General features: G+C 38.2%; 1 protein-coding gene across 3 annotated transcripts in view; it reads right to left on the reverse strand.

Moving 5' to 3' along the window:
• The window catches only part of FHOD3 (formin homology 2 domain containing 3), a 374811-nt gene that overhangs the window by 89130 nt on the left and 266858 nt on the right, over positions 1–18823 (reverse strand). For 2 of the 3 annotated variants that reach the window (XM_041475887.1, XM_041475885.1), the window contains exon 11: positions 2538–2663. In XM_041475887.1, coding sequence (XP_041331821.1) covers positions 2538–2663 — 126 coding nt within the window. Of the gene's footprint in view, positions 1–2537; positions 2664–6129; positions 6508–8898; positions 8998–17200; positions 17204–18823 lie in introns of all 3 variants that reach the window. The other variant, XM_041475888.1, reaches the window with a different exon arrangement.

An 18823-nucleotide genomic window follows, 5' to 3' on the forward strand; every position in this document is an offset into this window, starting at 1 on the left:
CCCACCGCAATCTTTTAACTTTTTTTGGGTGTTTGAATCCATGTAAATTTTTACCATCAGGAGGTAGGAAATAATGTTTACATAATCTGAGGCAAACACCATTCATAGAAAACTGTGAAAACCTCCACAATACTTTCCATTTACTAATTAGTGCCAAGCATTGCGTCATGCTTACTCTCCAATAAGCAAATTCCATGTGTCAGTCTCTACATGGACATTTCTTCAGTGCATATCTTTCAAGACAAAGAAATTAAGGGAGGCTTCTGCCTTCTTCAAAGCAGTCAGTTCTTTAAAGCTTGCAGAAGTATATATCTGCAGTGGCAGCACTCTCAAAAAGAACAAGAAAATGCAAAATGGCATCTGAAACTGTAAACTTAATTATGTTTAAAGAAATAACTGCATCTATTCTGCAGACAACATGCAGCAGTGGTGTACACAGATTTTCAAAGACTCATATACAGGAAGTATCAGGCTGTAACATCACTCAAATATAAAAATGCAGAAACCCTGGTGAGTTCATGAACTACCATGAACAGCAATCTGCAAATTTAAACAGGAGTACAGAGATTTTTATCAAGTGAGGTGGAAAGCAGCAAACATAACCTGAAGGAAAGACAGAGATGCAATGCTGAGCACTGTGTTCAGTCACAACATGCAAGACAGATTTGATGGTTGAAGGTAGAGCACTTTACAGTTTCACAGAAAAAAGAAAGATGAGGTGTGTCGGCTGAAAGATGCTGCTAGAAAAACCGGCTTCAAAATATAGAATATTTTCCTAGCAGTGATTATAAATACTGGAATATTTTCAGGAGAAATCATGTGCTGCCACTTGAAAACACGTGAGAGTACAGGGGTCTTTCATTTAGCTTCTGTGAGACCCATTATAGGTCACAACAGATGACTGCAGAGCTCCCCTCTGGCCTGACTCTCCATGAATCTGCAAATTTTACAGCTTCATCCTGTGGGGCCGAGGCATTTTGGCTCCAAACCAGCAAGGCACTTATGCAGATGCCGAAATGAAAGCTGGCTTTCCTCACTGGAGCAGGGCCAGCATCATCAGCCTCTTGCAGGACAAGCCCAACCATCTTTAGCCATCTCAGTGTTTGACCACTTTGGGGTTTCTTTGCCACAGTAGCAATAAGAAGCTTACAATAGCAGGAGCTTGAAAATCTTAAACTTCCAAAGCAGTGGGATACTTTTAACTCTTGCTTATCTTGCATCAATTTTGCTGAGATAAACAGGGATGAGTATGCCGGTGTCGAGTTTTTTTATTGTGGTTACACTTGGCAATAATTTAATTGAGATCAGGAAAGACAAATCGAGGCAAGGTACTCCAGGAAGATGAGCAAATGAAAAACAATGCTTTTCTCCAAAGAGAAACTTAATTTAATTACTCACTTGAAAAAAAAGATTAAATCAATACCTCATGGCTACAAATACATGTATGCTGGAAGAATCTAACTTGAACCATTCTGAGTAGCAGTCTGAAAAGGATGTGAGGCATTAGGAAGGTTCCAACATATATACACACACACACACACAAACATACATACATATACAGAAATACACCAAAGAGTCATTAGAAAAAATTAACTGGAATACAGAAAAAGGGTCCTGTAAAAACCCTGAAGTTCAGAAAACAGGGTGGAATATGCAGTTTTTATGAAACTGCATATTAGAGGCCAATTTGAAAACAAACAATCCAAACCCCATCTGGCCTAATTGGATATTATATACATTATTGCATCATATTATTAAATTAAATTAATTACAAACTTTTACCTTTCCTTCTTAAAATCAGCATGATATCCTTTGAAGCTGTCATTTACTCTCAGGTTGTAACAGATAGTTAATTTCTGGTGGTCCAAACCTATTGGCAAGCATTTCATTCAAGTATCCATAACATTTTCCTATCTTTTGTCTTCCCCTAGTGCCTTACATAATTCAAAAGAGTATTTTGATTGTTCAAAACAATTTTTTTTTCTGGTTTGGGTTTTTTTCCCCTTTAAATTTTTTTCTTAAAGCAAGCTGATAACTGGTTGGTTATTAGGAGTTTGCTTTAGCTATAGCAATAAATGTTTTGCTTTTGATGAAATAGAATGAGATATATCATGTATTTTCAAGAAAGGACAACATTGGCCTAGGAAATTCTGAGCTAAGCACATTTCCAAGATTTTGCAGTTGATTTAAGAGGATAGAAGTGAAAATAGATCTATCTGAATTCATTTTTAAGAATGGAAAGAAAGAAAATTTTAATTCACCTTTTAATACTTATAACAGCAACTCTGCTTTATCCATTTAAGTGGAAGAAACAGAAATGGGATGGAAATACACCCAACCTTTAACACCAAGTCAGACAGAAAGGCTTGAGATTGAGCGGGAAATCAACACATTTAGATTTTTTTCCATTTTCCCCCCAGTGTTAGAAAAAATCCGGTCAGAAGTTATTTCCAGTACTCATTCAGAACAGCTTACATTTATCTCCTTCATTCTGTCTGCAAAGGAACTGTTGTGAAAACACTGATTAATTTACAAACCTGTCAGATTTGGTCTCCTGAGGTGGTGACAGAGTTGTCCCATAACGAGTAGTGGGTGTTGTAGGGGCACTCACACCAGCGTAAGGTCGTGGAGAAGAGTAAGAGCTGCTGCCATAGCTATTGTATCTGAAGAAATGGGAAGAAAAGAAGGAGAAAGGGAGAGACAGAAAAAAACGGTCAGCAAACAGGCATGCAATAGTAAATCCTCTTGTTTACGAGGGGATAATGACTCCATACCCCAGAATTTTTCAAACACTGACCTTCTGAAAATGTTGCTCTATTTCCAAATATGCAACCAATCGTACTCTTAATATCAACCATGGCATCAACATACATGATGTATCAGTGAGCTACTGGTAAGGAAAATAATGAGAGGTTTGAATGGTCCTCCCAGTTGACAACTCAGAACAGGAATACTTGAATACTGCTCAGTTACTCAGAATTATTAGCTGTTTTGTGAGTGATATCCAACCATTAGAAAAGGGATCAAACCAGCCCAAGACAGCAGTATCCATGTCTACTAAAATTAAGGAAAATGGCAGCACTCCTGAGACATGATCTGAACATGGGATCCATGCCTTGCAAATGTTTGCATTTTAAATGGAAAAGCAACCACATTCTTTTCAATTAAAGCCAGAAGTATTTTCTTTCCCCTCCCCCAACATAAGTAAGAGCTTATGTGCCATTTCTTACCATGCCTGTAAAAAATCATCACCATGGTTAAAAAGACATGTCTCCGGAAGCATGGCTTTAGAAATTTCTATCAGCCCTTCTCTCCATTAAAAAACCCTATAAACTCACTTCACTTCAATGTGAGCTTGCTGATCAAAGAGAAATTGTTTCCAGGACTCCTGGAATGGCCACCTCCCCAGAGTCCTTTCTATCAATGTTTTCATCCTGGCTCCTGTACTGAATAGAAAATTCAGTTGTGTTGCTTTGCTGTGCCTTTTAACCATTGTACTTAAACAGCATGTCAAGAAAAGATTCTTGATTTGGGAAAATGCTAATATTTCTCTCTTTAATACAGTTCACAGACAATGCCATTTTCCCACATGGAAAGCATATGGTGCTCTGAAGATCAGTACTCAGCAGGGTCAACTCATCCAAATTGCAAAATTCATTTCAGGAAATAGAGCAACATCATTGTCCTTATTATACTTCACAAGATATAATATATCCTCTTTCACCATATCTTTTCTCTGCTGCTTCTTCCCTCACACACATCAGCACTCAGTAATTTCACTCAGAAATTTTATTTGAAAAGGCTGGTTGGTTTCCTTCAGCTCCATTTAGCACACTCATCTAGCCATGCAAAATTTCATTCAAAGTTTCACGTTTTTCCTTAGGGTTCAACAGCATTGCTGCCTGCCAAGGCCCATGTTAAAATCAGAGTAGATTTCAGAGAGGTGCTTTTACAATGGAAGGGATCATGCTTTAGAGAACATGTCCTCTGGAACAGCAGTTTCAGGTAAATGCTTTAGAAAACACCTCCCATCCCTCATCTGTTTTTTGAGACACTATACTGACCAGTAACAGGGAAATAATCTTGGAAAAAAATTCCAACATGCATGTTTCTGAGCCACTAAAGGAATTTTGCAGGAAATAATTGCTGTCTGAGCCTTCTTGCCCTACAAGAAAACTAACTAGAAACTGGAGACAGTGGTCCACTGGAGGCTGTGTAACTGGACAGTGTGGAGCTTCCCTGGTAGCACAGACCTAGCTTGGGTCTTCTCTCCGACAGGTTCAGCCCAGGAAATGTTCTGACTGTGCCTGTACTGAGTTACAGATGAGTAAACTCCACTGTCCTGATAAGAACTCAGAACTCATTTGGTATGTTCCTGACACAGAAACCTCCATTTCCATTTTGATTGACTGCAAAGAGACCTTCTTATCAACCATTACATGTGCTTTTCTTCTCCTGTGCCCCATGAAAAAGCTGACACAGAGCAGAACCCTTTTTCATACCAAGGGTTTTCAATTAGTCCAAAGATAACTCTCATGAAATGGAGGGAATTCACCTCCTATGGAGTCAGACCGACAACGATTAAAAAAATTAAATTCAGAGGGACTGGTCCGGACACCACATCCTACCAAATTTAGAGGAACACTGAGTTGCTGTAATAGGAGCAAGGCAAGACTAGAATACCAGGCTAAGTCTGTATGCTGTACACAAAGTTTATCTTTCTAAACTTCCTCTGGTACTGACTATTGCTTCCATTTTCCCTTCTTGTCTCATATACCAGTATAGATGCAATAGTCTTATCCAGCAGCATTCACCCTCAAGACATTTTCCTCTTTTATGGGCATATTATTGAATAAATTGTGCAGACTTTGCCCTCCTTTTTCTCCAGATAAACCTGGAAGAATCTCCATCCCCACCCCCACCCCTGAACCTCTGTCCTAAATGGAAGCGGAAAAGATGGTTAGAGGAAAAAACAAAACACTGCAGAAATACTAAATATTGGAGGAACAGGAGGTATTTAGGAATCTACTCTCTAAAGTATAACAGCAGCAGCAATGGGAGACCAATAAACGAGTGTGAGAGGTCTAAGGGAAAAGTGCACCTATCAAGGAAAATGTAAATTTAGAGGAATTCCAGTGTTCAAGTTGCAGGTAAAGGAAAAATATGTGAACTAAGTCACTTGTCAACAAATACTTGGATTTACAGACTTTTCACAAAAATGAAAAAGGGACAAAACACACCCACCTATTAGGAGAGAAAGATCAAAAATTAAAAGGATCAAAAGAATCAAAACATTTGTTCACATGCAGAAACTCAGAAGGACTGCTGGAGAGAGGAAGAAATAAATACGCATGCAATATAAATGTACATTTTCAGCACTTAATTCAGACAACACTAACAACTGTAAGAGACAGCAAAAAATCATCAACCTCTTTCCAAGGTGATTCTCTGTCATTGTTTTTAGTGCTACTTACTGTCTATTTCTTTTACTTGAAAACAGATGAGACAATACAATATTTTTTTTGTTTTATTTTAGAGGGATGGGATGGGGAAATTAAAGTAAAAAACTAAGATAAATGCATGAGGAACAAGTAAATTCCACAGATGTTGTGGAGATAAAACTGTCTATTCTGAGTGCTTTGTTATCTTTATAGATCTCTTATTGCAAGCATGAGCTGAAATTGCACATGAGATGGACATGCACTGTAATCAAACAACAAATTTAGGATTTGGCAGTTCAGCCTTTGAAGCCAGGACTTCACCCCTGAATTTCAAGCTGATCTGACCTCTCTTGATTTTATAACAGAAGAGCCCCATTAATTTTCATGAAAACATGTCTGCAAATTACACTGTTGTAAATGATAGCAAAATGGTGCTCCTTTCTGTGATCTCCCAAACCATGGGTTATTTACCCACTGCTTTACAGAGGAGGCCAGGATATTTATTAACTACAGACCTGGAAGAAGAGTAATGATGTCAGCAAATCAAAATACTGGCTTACAGGGCTAAAATTAGTACAGCATGTTCTGGAAGTAATAGAACACATAGAGTAGCATTATTAACACTGTAAAATTCTTGAAAGGTTTTATTCATTTATCTGAAAATTATTGTTAGCTATATAAAATCTACCTGTTTTCCCTCATCATTTCTGCTTCCTTCTCTTTCACAGATGCTGGAGAGTCTTCAAAGTCATATGAGAAGAGATGAAAAGGAGTGTGTGGTACATAAGGTAATTTCTCCACTGTTGGAGATGCCTTTGGAGTAATGGATGCTGAGGAATTTTGGGGAGAGCTCAGCAATGCTGTTGCAGGTGAAGACGGTGATGAAAGGACAGAATTATGATGAGAGACAGATGAGTCAGGCACAGAAGAGGAGTTGCTAGAAAAGCTCTTTGCTCTAGAGCAGGTGAGAGGCCTCTCAACTGGAGAAATGGCACTGGAGACAGCTGAAGAGTCAGAACACTGTGAAAAGCTTTCCTTCACAGTCTCATGCACATCTGGAACCTCACTGCAGGAGGAAAAAATCATTAGAAAGGGAAGCGGAGAGAAAAATGGGGTGAAGGGAGATCACAGATAGTATCACTTGCTGGGGAAAAAAAAGAAGAAGAGTCAGACAAACAAAAACTTCCAAAATTTAGACAATCATCACATCTTTTTAAATAAAGAGAACTCACATCTTTGTATCCCAGTGGGATTCTTCGTGCAGTTGGAAAGACTGGGGGAAAGAAGCAACTTATTCTAAAGGAAAAGAGGGGATTTAACCTATAGGCTTCAGAACTAATTTTCACAAGCCTTTTTACACCTATTTTTGGAACAATTTTCACATATTTCAAGTTAGGTTGTAAATGTTGTCAGAGCAGTACAAAGCAGACTGAGCACACTAGAAAATACTCCATGGAGTACAGATGCTTCAAGATACAGTCTGCAGGACTGCTTCTCCAAGTCCAGAGAGCTCATGTAGATATCTTGACTCTCTGATATCTGACTATCATCCTCCTTGGGAATCTGATATATTTACTAAAAATGTTAATCCAACAAAGATGAAAATAAAAAAGTACTCAATTAGCACTCTTCTGTAAAAATTCAAGTTTAGAATGATCTCAAAAGCAACACCTTAACAGATATTTTTCTAGGTATGAAGGCACTAATTTCTGGTTTCTCTGAGTGTCAGCATTCCATGCTGGTCTTTCATAGAAACTTGCAGACTTTGCATCAAAGAAAACAGAAAACACATCTGCTTTGCTGTACTGAAGGGAGATGATGGTGAGTGACAGAAGGCACAAAGCAGGTGAAAAGCCATGGGATGTGCACTGCCAGGTGTCTGTTTTCACTAGAAACTCCAGCACAAACACTGTGCATGGGCTTTGGTCTGGATCATTGACGTGGCTGATTTCATTCTCCCAAGACCACTTCTGCAATCCCCCAGCTGGCATGGAAGGCACAGTCCTTATTTGAGAACTGTAGACTTGGCGCAGCATAGGCAACAAAAACACAATTTGTGTTAGATATGTTGGGAACTTAGGCAGTTAATCATCAGGTAATTGTTCTCACAATGGAAAATCTGGAAACCTTCATCTACCGCACCTGCTGTGCTTGACAGGAGACACTGAAGCCATTCCAGTCCTACCTGTCAGCATCTAACACAAATAGCCACATTACAGATATTTTTTTTTATGCTACAGAGACAGTGAAAGAAGGTACTTAGGAAAGTCATGGGAATATCACCCAGTTACCTTAAAGAGATAATTATCTTAAAAAGACCAATGACCTAAAAACACATTATGCTCTTCCCATTTCTTAGTGAGGCTCTTCCTCACTTTTTAAAGCAGTATTTTACTACACTCATGAGATTTACCAGTAACTTGTGTCTTAGCTTTGACTTTTAAGAATCAGATTTGCGGAAATTATCACTTAATTTTGAAGTTTCAGGCAGCCATTGGCAAGATTTGCAGACTGGAAGATAATAATAACAAAAGTACAGTATTTTCTTTGGAATTCACACATTAAACAGTTTCCTTTCTTCCTTCTGTGCTGTACAGCATCTGCATGAATGTGGTTTATTTAAAAAAATAAATTCCAATCTCATTTGCCGAGTTGCAAAGCCAAATAATTTAACCTAAATCAAACGACTGTCTGGAACAAAGAACGTATTTTCTTGCTTCCAGTTTATTAGGATCAAGTTGCCAAATGCCAAAATCATATATATATATATATATATCTCAGAAATAAGTGGAAAATTTTTACACAAGAGTATTGATATGTGATGAAGAATATTGATTGGTGATTTACTTATATCTGTATATACTCAGATGAGCAGACATTTATAATATTTTATATATACATATGTATGTATATTGGTATATATTATATACACATGTATATCAGTTTTGCCTCAAAGTAATTCTTTGCTGTTAAAACATGAACGAAACTTACATGGAATCTAAGGCAGCATTCAAAAATTGTCAATTTACTGCATAGCAACAGATATTCCTAATAAAGTAGTATTGTGAAGATAGGGATGAAAACCTAAGAAACCAAGCAACATCCTCAGCTAAGCATTGTAGTGTTTCATCATTGCCTTAACTAGAAAGTTAAATCAAACCATGCTTAAAGTTATGCTTTTCAATAAAGCTTTTAGGATTTGTGAGCCTCACCTAAAGGGAGTGAGTGCAGACAGTTCATAGTGCACTGAACCTATATAATTGAGTGTTTCCATTAGCACTGCCACTCCCCAGCCCCTTCCCCAAAGCTTTTAAATGCAAAAATATTTCTGTGGGGGGTGGCTTTAACAGGTGATCAAGGAATGTGAGTGAAAAGGTGGATGCCACTGCACACTGTGCTTGTGAGTTCATGCCAGAGCCTGAAGAAAAGGTGGAGGGACAATTCTGAATCCTGGTACCTGGCTTTGACCTGCCTATCGGCCTCTTCCTCCCCCTCATCCTCAGTATTGGGCTCTGTGACTGGCTGTTCTTCTTCTTCCTCTTCATACTCGTCCTCTCTGAGGTCAGACCAAGGAAAGAGGCATGCAGTGGGATGGAAAGAAAGAAAGTGAAAGAGAAACAACATGAGTCCCCAGGAAAAGAAATGCAATGAAGTTAGAAATGGAAGGAAGAGACTGATGAAGAGGGAGTTACGGGCCTCTTATGTTAGCCACCTAAAACTTCCTGCTAAGTATGTGTTTGCGCAAGGGTAGCTACCGATATAAAACTGCCATCCTCTCCCCTATTTACATTTTTTACTATTATTTGAAGATTCAAAGCTGCTATTGGTTTTTCATGAGCTTTACCTTCCATTTGCAGCTGCCCTAGCTGCAGAGGCATTAATGGAAAGCATTCATGACAATAGCAATGTTCAACTCATTAGTCATTAAGTTGTGTCTTTTTGGCCTAAAGGACAGTACACGCTGTGCTGGCATGGGACAGCTGGCACTGGACATCACTCTTCCTAAATTAACCCAAATAAAACATTCCTGCTAAGTAACCAATAGCTCAACTGGAAAACAGAACAGGGTGAACCACTGAGTTAGAAATAACAGAGACCAAATCAGTTCAGGACTATTAGCAAATAGCAATATTTAAGTTATCAGATGCCAGTACATTAATTATTTCAGTAAAGTCATTACTATGGTCAAAGCAGGCTTCAGTTCAGCAGTAATTCTGGCAGGAGAGAAGTGTAAGTGATGCATAAAGCCTCCACAACCTACAAACCACACAAGTAAAATAGGAAAACTATATTAAACATAATGAAAAATCTACACCTCCTATCTGCCTCCTATCCATCATATCTATACTTTTCACCTTCCCAAAGCAACAGACCCACAGAAGATGCATTTCCAGTTGATACAGGTCTCCACTTGATTTAATGACGTATACAGCATTAGGTTATGCTCCATACAAAAAGAAAAACATACAATCAGTAATGAAGTTTGTAAGGCACTTATATTCCTTGCATTTTCCTGATAGCTTGTTTTCTTTCCTCTGATTCTGAAGGGATGCTCTATGGCTTTTTCCATTGAGAATTAGCGTCCATGTTATAAAAATAATGAATATTTACAGTGTGAGATCATGAACTCATTGAGTGCAATGCAAAGGGTCAATCCAAAATCTGTTGCATTTATGTGGAGTTAGTCACAGAATAACCAGGCAAATGGCAGCACCTGGAACTCTTCCAATATTCTGGCAAACATTTACAGAGTAAACTCTTTCAACCATTCCTAAGGTGCCTTAGTGACATAACCATCTCAGTTGTCATCTCATCATCTCCCTGTCCTGCCCACAAATACATACCTCCCTTACACAGACACCTCTCAACTTTCACACATTTACTCATTTACTGGAAAAAAGAAAAGAAAGAGTTGAACCAGGGAGCATTCATATAATCCCTTCTTACTAGCTCAAGCTCTGCTATTTCCTGTGAAGGGAAACTTCTGTATCTTCTTGTCCTACAGCACTCAGATTTAAGAAATAGCTCATGAAGCTCTGTAGGAGCATGGTTATCTGTTTAGAGCACAATGCATCCTGTAATGCTGGCAGCACAGCTACTGCTTATATGAACAAGAGTGTCCCCATTATTGCTTTGTTTAAAGCTCCCACCAGGATTCCACATTGATGATGTCAAAATTTCTTCTCTCCTCAATTGTCTCAAAATACCAAACATCATTTGTGAAATACTCATTTGATATGGTGGATCTCATAAATTTGAAAGAGTTCTTTGAGAATTTATTCCACTTTATGAGGGCATGGCTAAAACAACAGGAGTTTACACAGCACGGAGAAAGAAGCTGAAAAAAAATTTAGAGATTTCAGAGTGATAATTCTTCTGTCACGCCAATGACTCCTTCCTCAAAGGGTCCTTGATTTCTAGGTCAAAATCTCAGAAGAAGCTTTGATTGGAAAGCTCTTTTCCTTTGCTAATATTAAGTGTAGGATGGCAGCAACTACATGACAAGTGGTTGGAAAAGCCAGAGGAAGGATCTGGCTCTGTGTGACTTGGTAGCAGAGATGATTGGTGTGCACAGAGGCAGGCACACCCTCCAACCAGGGGAACCAATGTGGTCAAGAGAAACTTGCACAAAGGAAATAAGTGAGTGCATAGGGGAGATGCTCAGCACTCTTTTAGCAACGAAACTCACAGTTTCAGAGTCCTTGAGTATCCCCAGAAGAGGGCTCAGATACAGATCAGAGGAGAGGGGTAAGCTCACAGGCAGAAATTATGTGTGCTCTTCTTTTAAACAAAGAAACAGTGGCAGTCATTTCAGTCTTGTCAGAGGACAGATATTCTGTCCAACAAAACAGGTAGTACCTGCTAACTGAATCATCCCTAAAAGGTAGAAAAGAAACATTTCCTTGTGAATACTTATCAAAATGGGAAAACACTAACTAGAGTCAGATGCTCAAACACAACAGCAGACAGGTTTGTGAACTCATGTGAAAGGCTCAGAGTTATGTGTTCATTTTTGTATGCAGTGGAGAAGGGATGGTGTGGAAAACCTCATTGTCCCTCTCACATACAGATGCAAATTTGTAGTCAATGCAATAGTGGAATTCAATGAAGAGAAAAGGACTCATAGGGAGGTTTCCAATTAAATGAGGTTGCAGAAGCCAGCATGGTTTTTAGTAGCAAAGGAAACTGTCCCATTTACAAAAGGCAAATATTTATCTCCAGTGGCAGGGAGGAAGGCCTTCAGCTAATGTTGAAGGATCAGATACATTCAGCTAACCTTAAGGCTATTCCTGGGTTACTTCAGTTCCATGATAAAAGCATCAGGTTAGAAATATTTAAACAAAAGCTTTATAGCACTGAAAAAAATTTCAAAACAATCACTCTGTTTATTTTCATCTTTAAAATGCACTACTGCTCCAGGCTAAAAAAACTAAAATAAACAAAACTCCACCCCCACCCCCCCCACTAATCTTTATAAAGTGTGTCATTGGTCATGGTGACTAATAAACATCTTCTAAGGCATAGGTTTTGCTTAGTTGTTTCAATTAAAATTTGACATTCAAGTATTTATAGCCCCTTAAAATATTGTGCATATTAAAAAAGACTATGAAAGCGCAGTTTATGGAGAGAGAACCACCAGACAGCAAAACAAAATGATGACAAAGGGTTTAGAATTAAAGGATTAACTTCTCTCCTTTTCAGAATGAAAACTTGCCCAGCTGATATTAAATAGCTATTCAAAGCTGCAAAGAGAAAAGCATTAATAAATACAGACTGATGAAAAGAAATTATAAGAAACGTACTCTTCTACAAGTTTAGCTGAAGGCAGGGACAGAGTCCTTGTGATGCCAGGCCTTGCACCTCACACACATCTAACATAGTAAAAGCTGGATGATTTTAAAAGTAAGAGCACTCTGAAGACAACGGCTCTTAGTCCACAAGAACTCAAAGCACCAAAACTTGCTCTCTATTCCACTGGACGCTGGAGCTGAGCAATGTGTACAAGGTTTTGTGTAGTCTCTGTCTTCTCCAGGCTCTCCCCAATCTCCTTGCAGAGTTTTGATGAAGGCAGCTTGAAAGAACTCAGGATTTCTTTCCACTTTGTAGCCCAGAAACACAGGTTTCTCACTACTCGCTTCCAAAAAAATCATAAAGTTAGAGCTAAAAGAAAAATCAAAGGCTGTCCTGAAGGAACAAAAAATGCCCCAAAACAAGCAAACAATCCCAACCAAACCAAACAAAAATCCATACCAACAAAATAAGCATGACCACAGAAACATTCTGCTTTGCTCCACATCAAAGAAAATGCTGAAAAGGTAAGATATGCTTCAAATAATTTTAATTCATGATGGATTTAACCAGTAATGAACAGAATATAAAACAATTGAAAAAACTATCATCTTGCCACAATTAGGCTACCAAGGCTTTGGTCAGCACATACAATGCATATAGAAGCTAACTCATGAGAACTAGTAGATGATCTTTAGGTCCCTTCCAACACCAACCATTCTATGATTCTATGACCAGGACTACAAGCCACATTCAGTGAAATAAGACTGCCATTACCCATTTCACAATATAATTTTAAATTGCATACTACAGCTGATCTCATAAGCTTTCCTTTTCCTTTCCACCCTCTCTCCTGAAAACCTCTGACTTCTTTTACCTCGTGCACAGCAGCATCCCTGAACTTCAAGTGAACAAAAAAAAAAACACCTGAAAAATGTTCCATCAAGGAAAGATATAAGTCACAGCAGATGCCATTTTATTTTCTCATGCCATTGCTTGCCATTTTCTTCAATTTATGAGTTCAATTCCACTTCATAGCTTAGATGGCACAATTCATAACCAAATTCTTAAATCCTTGTAAAATAAACAAATGCTTTAGTACATTTCTGTTGCTTCTTCTTTTCTTCTATCCTAGCTGCCAAAACAGATTCAACTAGTCCTTTAGGTGAAAGCTAAAAGTGGTAATAATTCAAATTCAACATTTATAAGTCTGTATAAAGATACAGCAATACACTTTCCTCCTCCATTAAAATAAAACTAAAGAAACCACCTATTAGCCCCACTACCTATTTCTATTCCACTGCAGTTGGTACAATTATGTGAAGATGAAATTACATTAAATTATATGGATAACAATGTACTTACAAAGCCTCAAAATTTGACTTTTTGCATACAGGAAGACTAAGGTGACTAATTACAAAGGTCAAAAGGAAAATGATCCTGGTATTTCTGCCCTAAATAAAGAAAACAGTTCAGAAAAAAGGTGAGGCAATGTCAAAGGCTGTGAAGTACATGCACTCATTATGCTTTCATATCTGTCCTTTATCTTTAGCTTCCTGTTACTTTTTTATCCCTAAATTATGATCAGCAACAGATTTTCACATCTAAATAATACCTAGGCAATGCCTCCAGACTTGTTTAATGCTGCAGTTAGTTTATATAGGACACATCAAAGCAGAGCAAGACAGCAGAGCATTGCTTAAGATACTGGCAAGGCTTTGCAAAGACTTCAAGAGTCACAACATTCTGATCATTGAACAGCATTGCTGTTTTACATTTCTAAGAGCAGAGAGGTAAAGAAACAGAATAACAATGCAGACAGACTTTTGGAGCAATATATACTGAAACATACACAGAAAGAGAGAAGAAATGTTATTTTCAGAGCTTGGAAGAACACGTTGGTTAACAGTTGAAGGCCACTGTTATTCACCCTTCAAAGGGAAATGGCATCCTACCAAATCCTACCAAGCTACTGTCTTTCCTACATCCCACCTCCCCCCACCCCCGGCCCTTGCATCCTGTGTGTAAAAAGCCTTTCCTGTTCTCAGAGGATCATGTTTACAAACACTGGGAACACACTGAAGAGGTGAACTCTCTAAGGCATGTACACTCCAGTGCATAAGACACTACCATAATGATCCAAAAAAATGCATTCACACCCTGGTCTGGCATTGCATTTCCTCAGGTAGCTCATGAAAGCCAAACACACAGTGGAAAAAACCAAAGTAAAATATTTAGGCTAAGTCATGCTGTGATTTCATTTGCCATGCAGGTATAATCCATTTAAACTTCTGTGCTTTCTTGATTTCTCCTCAAGTCCAAATAGGAAAATCTACCATTGCCTTTACAGCAAAGTGCACTGCTGTTAACTGGACTCTGCATGTATACCAAGCATAAAACACTTCCTTCAGCAAGACATGCAGCCAGAAAAGAGTATCCCGACTAGAAAACCTGACACACCTACAGAGATGTTTTAATTCATATTAAAAAAAAAGCTGATATCAACTTGAAATAGTAATTGGACCTGGACCTGAGATACTCATCAAGTTGTAAATTTTAATTTTTTTTGTTATTATTATTTACTGGGTCAATAGTGGGTCAATCCCTATCTATACATCAGTGCTGTCCTTTTTTATGGTATGGCTTCAAAAAATTTTTTTCTTAACCTATCTTATGTATTTTCCTCTACTGCATTCTTTATGGGAGCTTCCAAGATATTCTTACAAAGAGTAAGATTGCAAATTTCACACTTTTAGGGTTCTCCTTTAGAATCTGCTTGCCTTAATGCTTCAAATCCTACCTGCACTGGAGAAATTAATGTGTTATCCTGCTCCAAACCTAAAATAGCAGGTTGGATTTTTACATGGTATTGTTGTCAAAGACTAATAAAGATCTGATGCTACAAACAGACACTACCTTGGCTACCTTACCAAGCCATTTCATTTCCTAGATAAATCTTTCCAAAACCTCTTCTTTTTTATATCCCATTTTCATTTTCACCCATACCAACCAAACTGTGAAAAGTTATTATCTCTCTCTTAACTGATCATATGCCATTCAATGTCAAAGCACACCCAAATGCTAGGTGGCTCAGCTCATGTATATGTGTATGTCTGTGTGTACATACATGTATTAAAGAGATTCACATCCAAAGATATGTGCCTGCGTGTTTATCCTGGAGATGTTTTCTTTCTCTAATTTCATGCCTCAGTTGTTTTAAATATCCAAAACTAGGAACCAGAGATAAACATCAAGGAAAAAAAACCCCAATGTGTTTCTTTGTATTGCAGCAATAAAAAAGAAATTAACTTCTTCTCTCATGTGGGCCTTTAGTAATCTATATCACAACCTGAGTCTTACATCAAATGATGATGTTGAGCCTCCCCACTTTGCTGTTTCATACCTATATACCACTCATCATATTTGACACAGACAGCAACTCTAAGAGTTCCTAAATAAAATAAACCCCACCCACAACTGTATCTTTGATCTATACCTATTAAGTATTTATACAATCAAATCTTTTCTTATAGGGTTGTGGAAAGTCACCAGAACTGAAACATCATGACAAAAACTAGAACTTTTCCATAGTAAATACTAGAGAAAAAGAAAAAATTAGTTATGGTTTGGGATGTCTGAAAACATGGAAAATCACGATAATAATAAAAACAAGTCTTAGCTGTATCTTGGGCAAACCAACCCTGCAGCCCTGGCTCTACATGAAGCAATTTGAACAATCAGTTAATGAGGCCTAATAAGCAAACTAAGGTCTGTGCTGTTGGTTAGAAACTCACCAGGAATCCAAAGTTGAGCCGAAAAAATGCTTAGCATCAGAGGCTCAGCTGTATTCATTGTTTTCTGGTAAAACCAAAATAGCATCACGATCTCTGCCTGCATGTTGGCAATCCTCAAACATCAGAAACATGCATTTTCTAACAAACAGGACCTTACAACTTCTCAGCACAGCTTTCCTTTATTTAGACAACTATTTCCCTGCTTTTTTCTAGGACCATAAAGGGTGTTAAAGACCTTGAGTCTAGGGTGCACTGTGCAATCGAGCTGTGTCCAGCTGGCCTAGGAATTTGTGGGCAACTTTGGAATTCCCTGTGCTACTCTTTGCTCATAGGAAGAGTCCTAACAGGCTTCCAGGCAGGACCCTAAAAAAAGCAAAGTTCACAGATACATAATACCCTGTTGGCTTCTCTGTTGTTTTTATCAATATAGCTCTCCTGAAGGCCAGCTTTCTTCAAATTTAAAAATCTGGAAGCCTCAGGTGGACCTGGATTGTTGGTCTTCTTCATATGTATTTAGCTTCATGACCATGAAGCTTAGTAGACCTACTAAGAGAAAGCTTACTAAAGCCAGCTTTGGTCACTGATGCAGAATGCAGGCTGCTCTCTGTTAAGTTCTTAAGATGGCAGTCAGTTCTTTCATTTGTTAGGTGTCAAACACAGGAATACTGAAAAGAAATTTCTAACCATGGCTAGGTTATCTCTACCTGAATGTATTTAGTGTTGTAAGATCAATCTTAGCAATTCTTTGGTGATTTTTGAAAATATAAAACAAATCAAAGTTATGGAAATAAAAAGCAGACGCTAGTAAAGAGAGGAAAATAGCTAATCCTAGCTATTTACAACTTCATAAACCTCAGTGTCTGACCTGTAACTAATTCCATAGCGATGGAGCTGTTCATTCAAATGCTGGTAAGAGGTGTCAGTGTAAATCTCCCAGAAGCTTACTTGAACATGTTTGCTAAGGTCTGGCTGACACAGCTCTGATGGGACACCCAGGGCGAGAGATGAATGCGGTCTCTGTGCAGCACTTAAAAAAGGGAAATGCACAACAAAACGTGAAACATTAATTTGAAAAACTGGAAGGAGCACTTGTTTCTGATTTGGATGTACAGAACTCAGAGAAGCTGTGCTGTGCTCAAGTCAGCACTGAGAACTTCTGAGCAGGCTGCCTTTTACTCTCTGAAACCCAGTCAGGATGAGATTAAAAGACAGAGAGACAGAAATTTGCCTTTTAATGCTTGTTTAGCCAGAAATCACTGCATACAGTAACAACATAAATCTAGTGCAAATCCCATGCCACTTCCTTGCATTTTTCTGACTCTATCCATGGTGTGGCTGGAAAAAGCTAGCTTTACTTTAAAAAGAGAACAAATAAACACAACCCATGAAGAATTAGTTTAAAAGTCTACTGCATAAGAAGCAGCATGCTAGACCACAGGCTGAGAGCTCTCAGTTTGGACCACGGCAGAAAACCTTAGGAGGTAGCTCCAGAACAGCATTAAAACATCATGTTAAATAGGACTGAAGTGTCTTATTTCTCTTACCATGATGGCATTGGCTTATTCCACTTATTGGTGGAATTGGTGGAATTCCACTTATTGGTGGAATAAGCCAATGCCATCATGGTAAGAGAAAGAAGTTTTAGCAAAGCAGACCTGCTGCTGGTCAGGGCAGGCATCTTAAAATGCGCTGCAGTAGGTACAGACCTTTAAATCAACCTTCAGCCTTTCTTACTTAGTAGCTGTTATCTGCTTCTTTACTTACTTATTTAGTAACAGGCACATCAGGCTGGGCTTTGCTCTCCATGAAAACTATTTTAACACAAAGCAGATTTGGATCCTTATTTGTTTTGAACCACAGGCGAAAAAACAATACATTTAGTTTGGAAAAAGGCTGCCAAGTGGATGAAAAAGGCCTGCAAGTTTTCCTTTTGGTCGCCCTTAGCATTTACTGTCAACTTTTCCCAACTCAAAACCCAAAGTCTGCTCTCAATTAGCCTGGTGTAGATCAGACCAACTCCATTGACTTCAGACAACTTTTCTGGATATATGGCATTATGAGACAGAACAGAATTTGGCCAATATTGTCCTTTTTTTTGTTGTTTTACCGGCACCACAAATTTCTCTCTTTTTGGAAGACTTATCGGTTGACACAAAGCAGATGACTGTGGACAACCTGTTTGATGTGGTAAACAAAAGCAAAGCCATTGCCAAAACAGCTGATGAGCTAAAACAAAAAGAAACATGAACATTGTGGGAAGGAGAATGATGGGAAAGAACTTGAACCTTCTCCTGATTTTGGAACAGAAGTCCAAAAATAACCTAGAATATTTCCCAAAATAAAATTTAGTACAGTGTATAACTGCGACTTCAATCTCTAACCGTGTTCATCAGAAGCAATTCCACTGGGTCTAATCCACTGTAAAACCAGACATAAGACATCTGCAGCCACACACAAATTGTAGAGCTTTCAGCAGGAGCAACACAGGAAGATTATCATTAGTACTGTTACAATTCCTACTGGGAAAGAAAATGTAGTGAAGGAATAAAGACTGAAATCCATTTTGTAACTATTTTTGGGAAATAGTGCACTGCAAAAACTCACGACCAATTTTTTTCTTTTCTCAAGAGGAACCACCAAAAAGTCATTAGCAGGAGACTGTTATTTCATGGCTGAATAGAAGTCACTTTCAATTTACAGAGGTAATAAGTGATTTTTATCCATTTGTATAGATTCCTCTCTACAACATTAACAATGGAAGCAACAGGGTCATAATGAGCATTTCTTTTGACAAAATCA

This window comes from Pyrgilauda ruficollis, unplaced genomic scaffold (genome assembly GCF_017590135.1).
Source record: "Pyrgilauda ruficollis isolate IOZ18807 unplaced genomic scaffold, ASM1759013v1 scaffold37, whole genome shotgun sequence".
In the NCBI taxonomy this organism is placed as follows: Eukaryota; Metazoa; Chordata; class Aves; order Passeriformes; family Passeridae; genus Pyrgilauda; species Pyrgilauda ruficollis.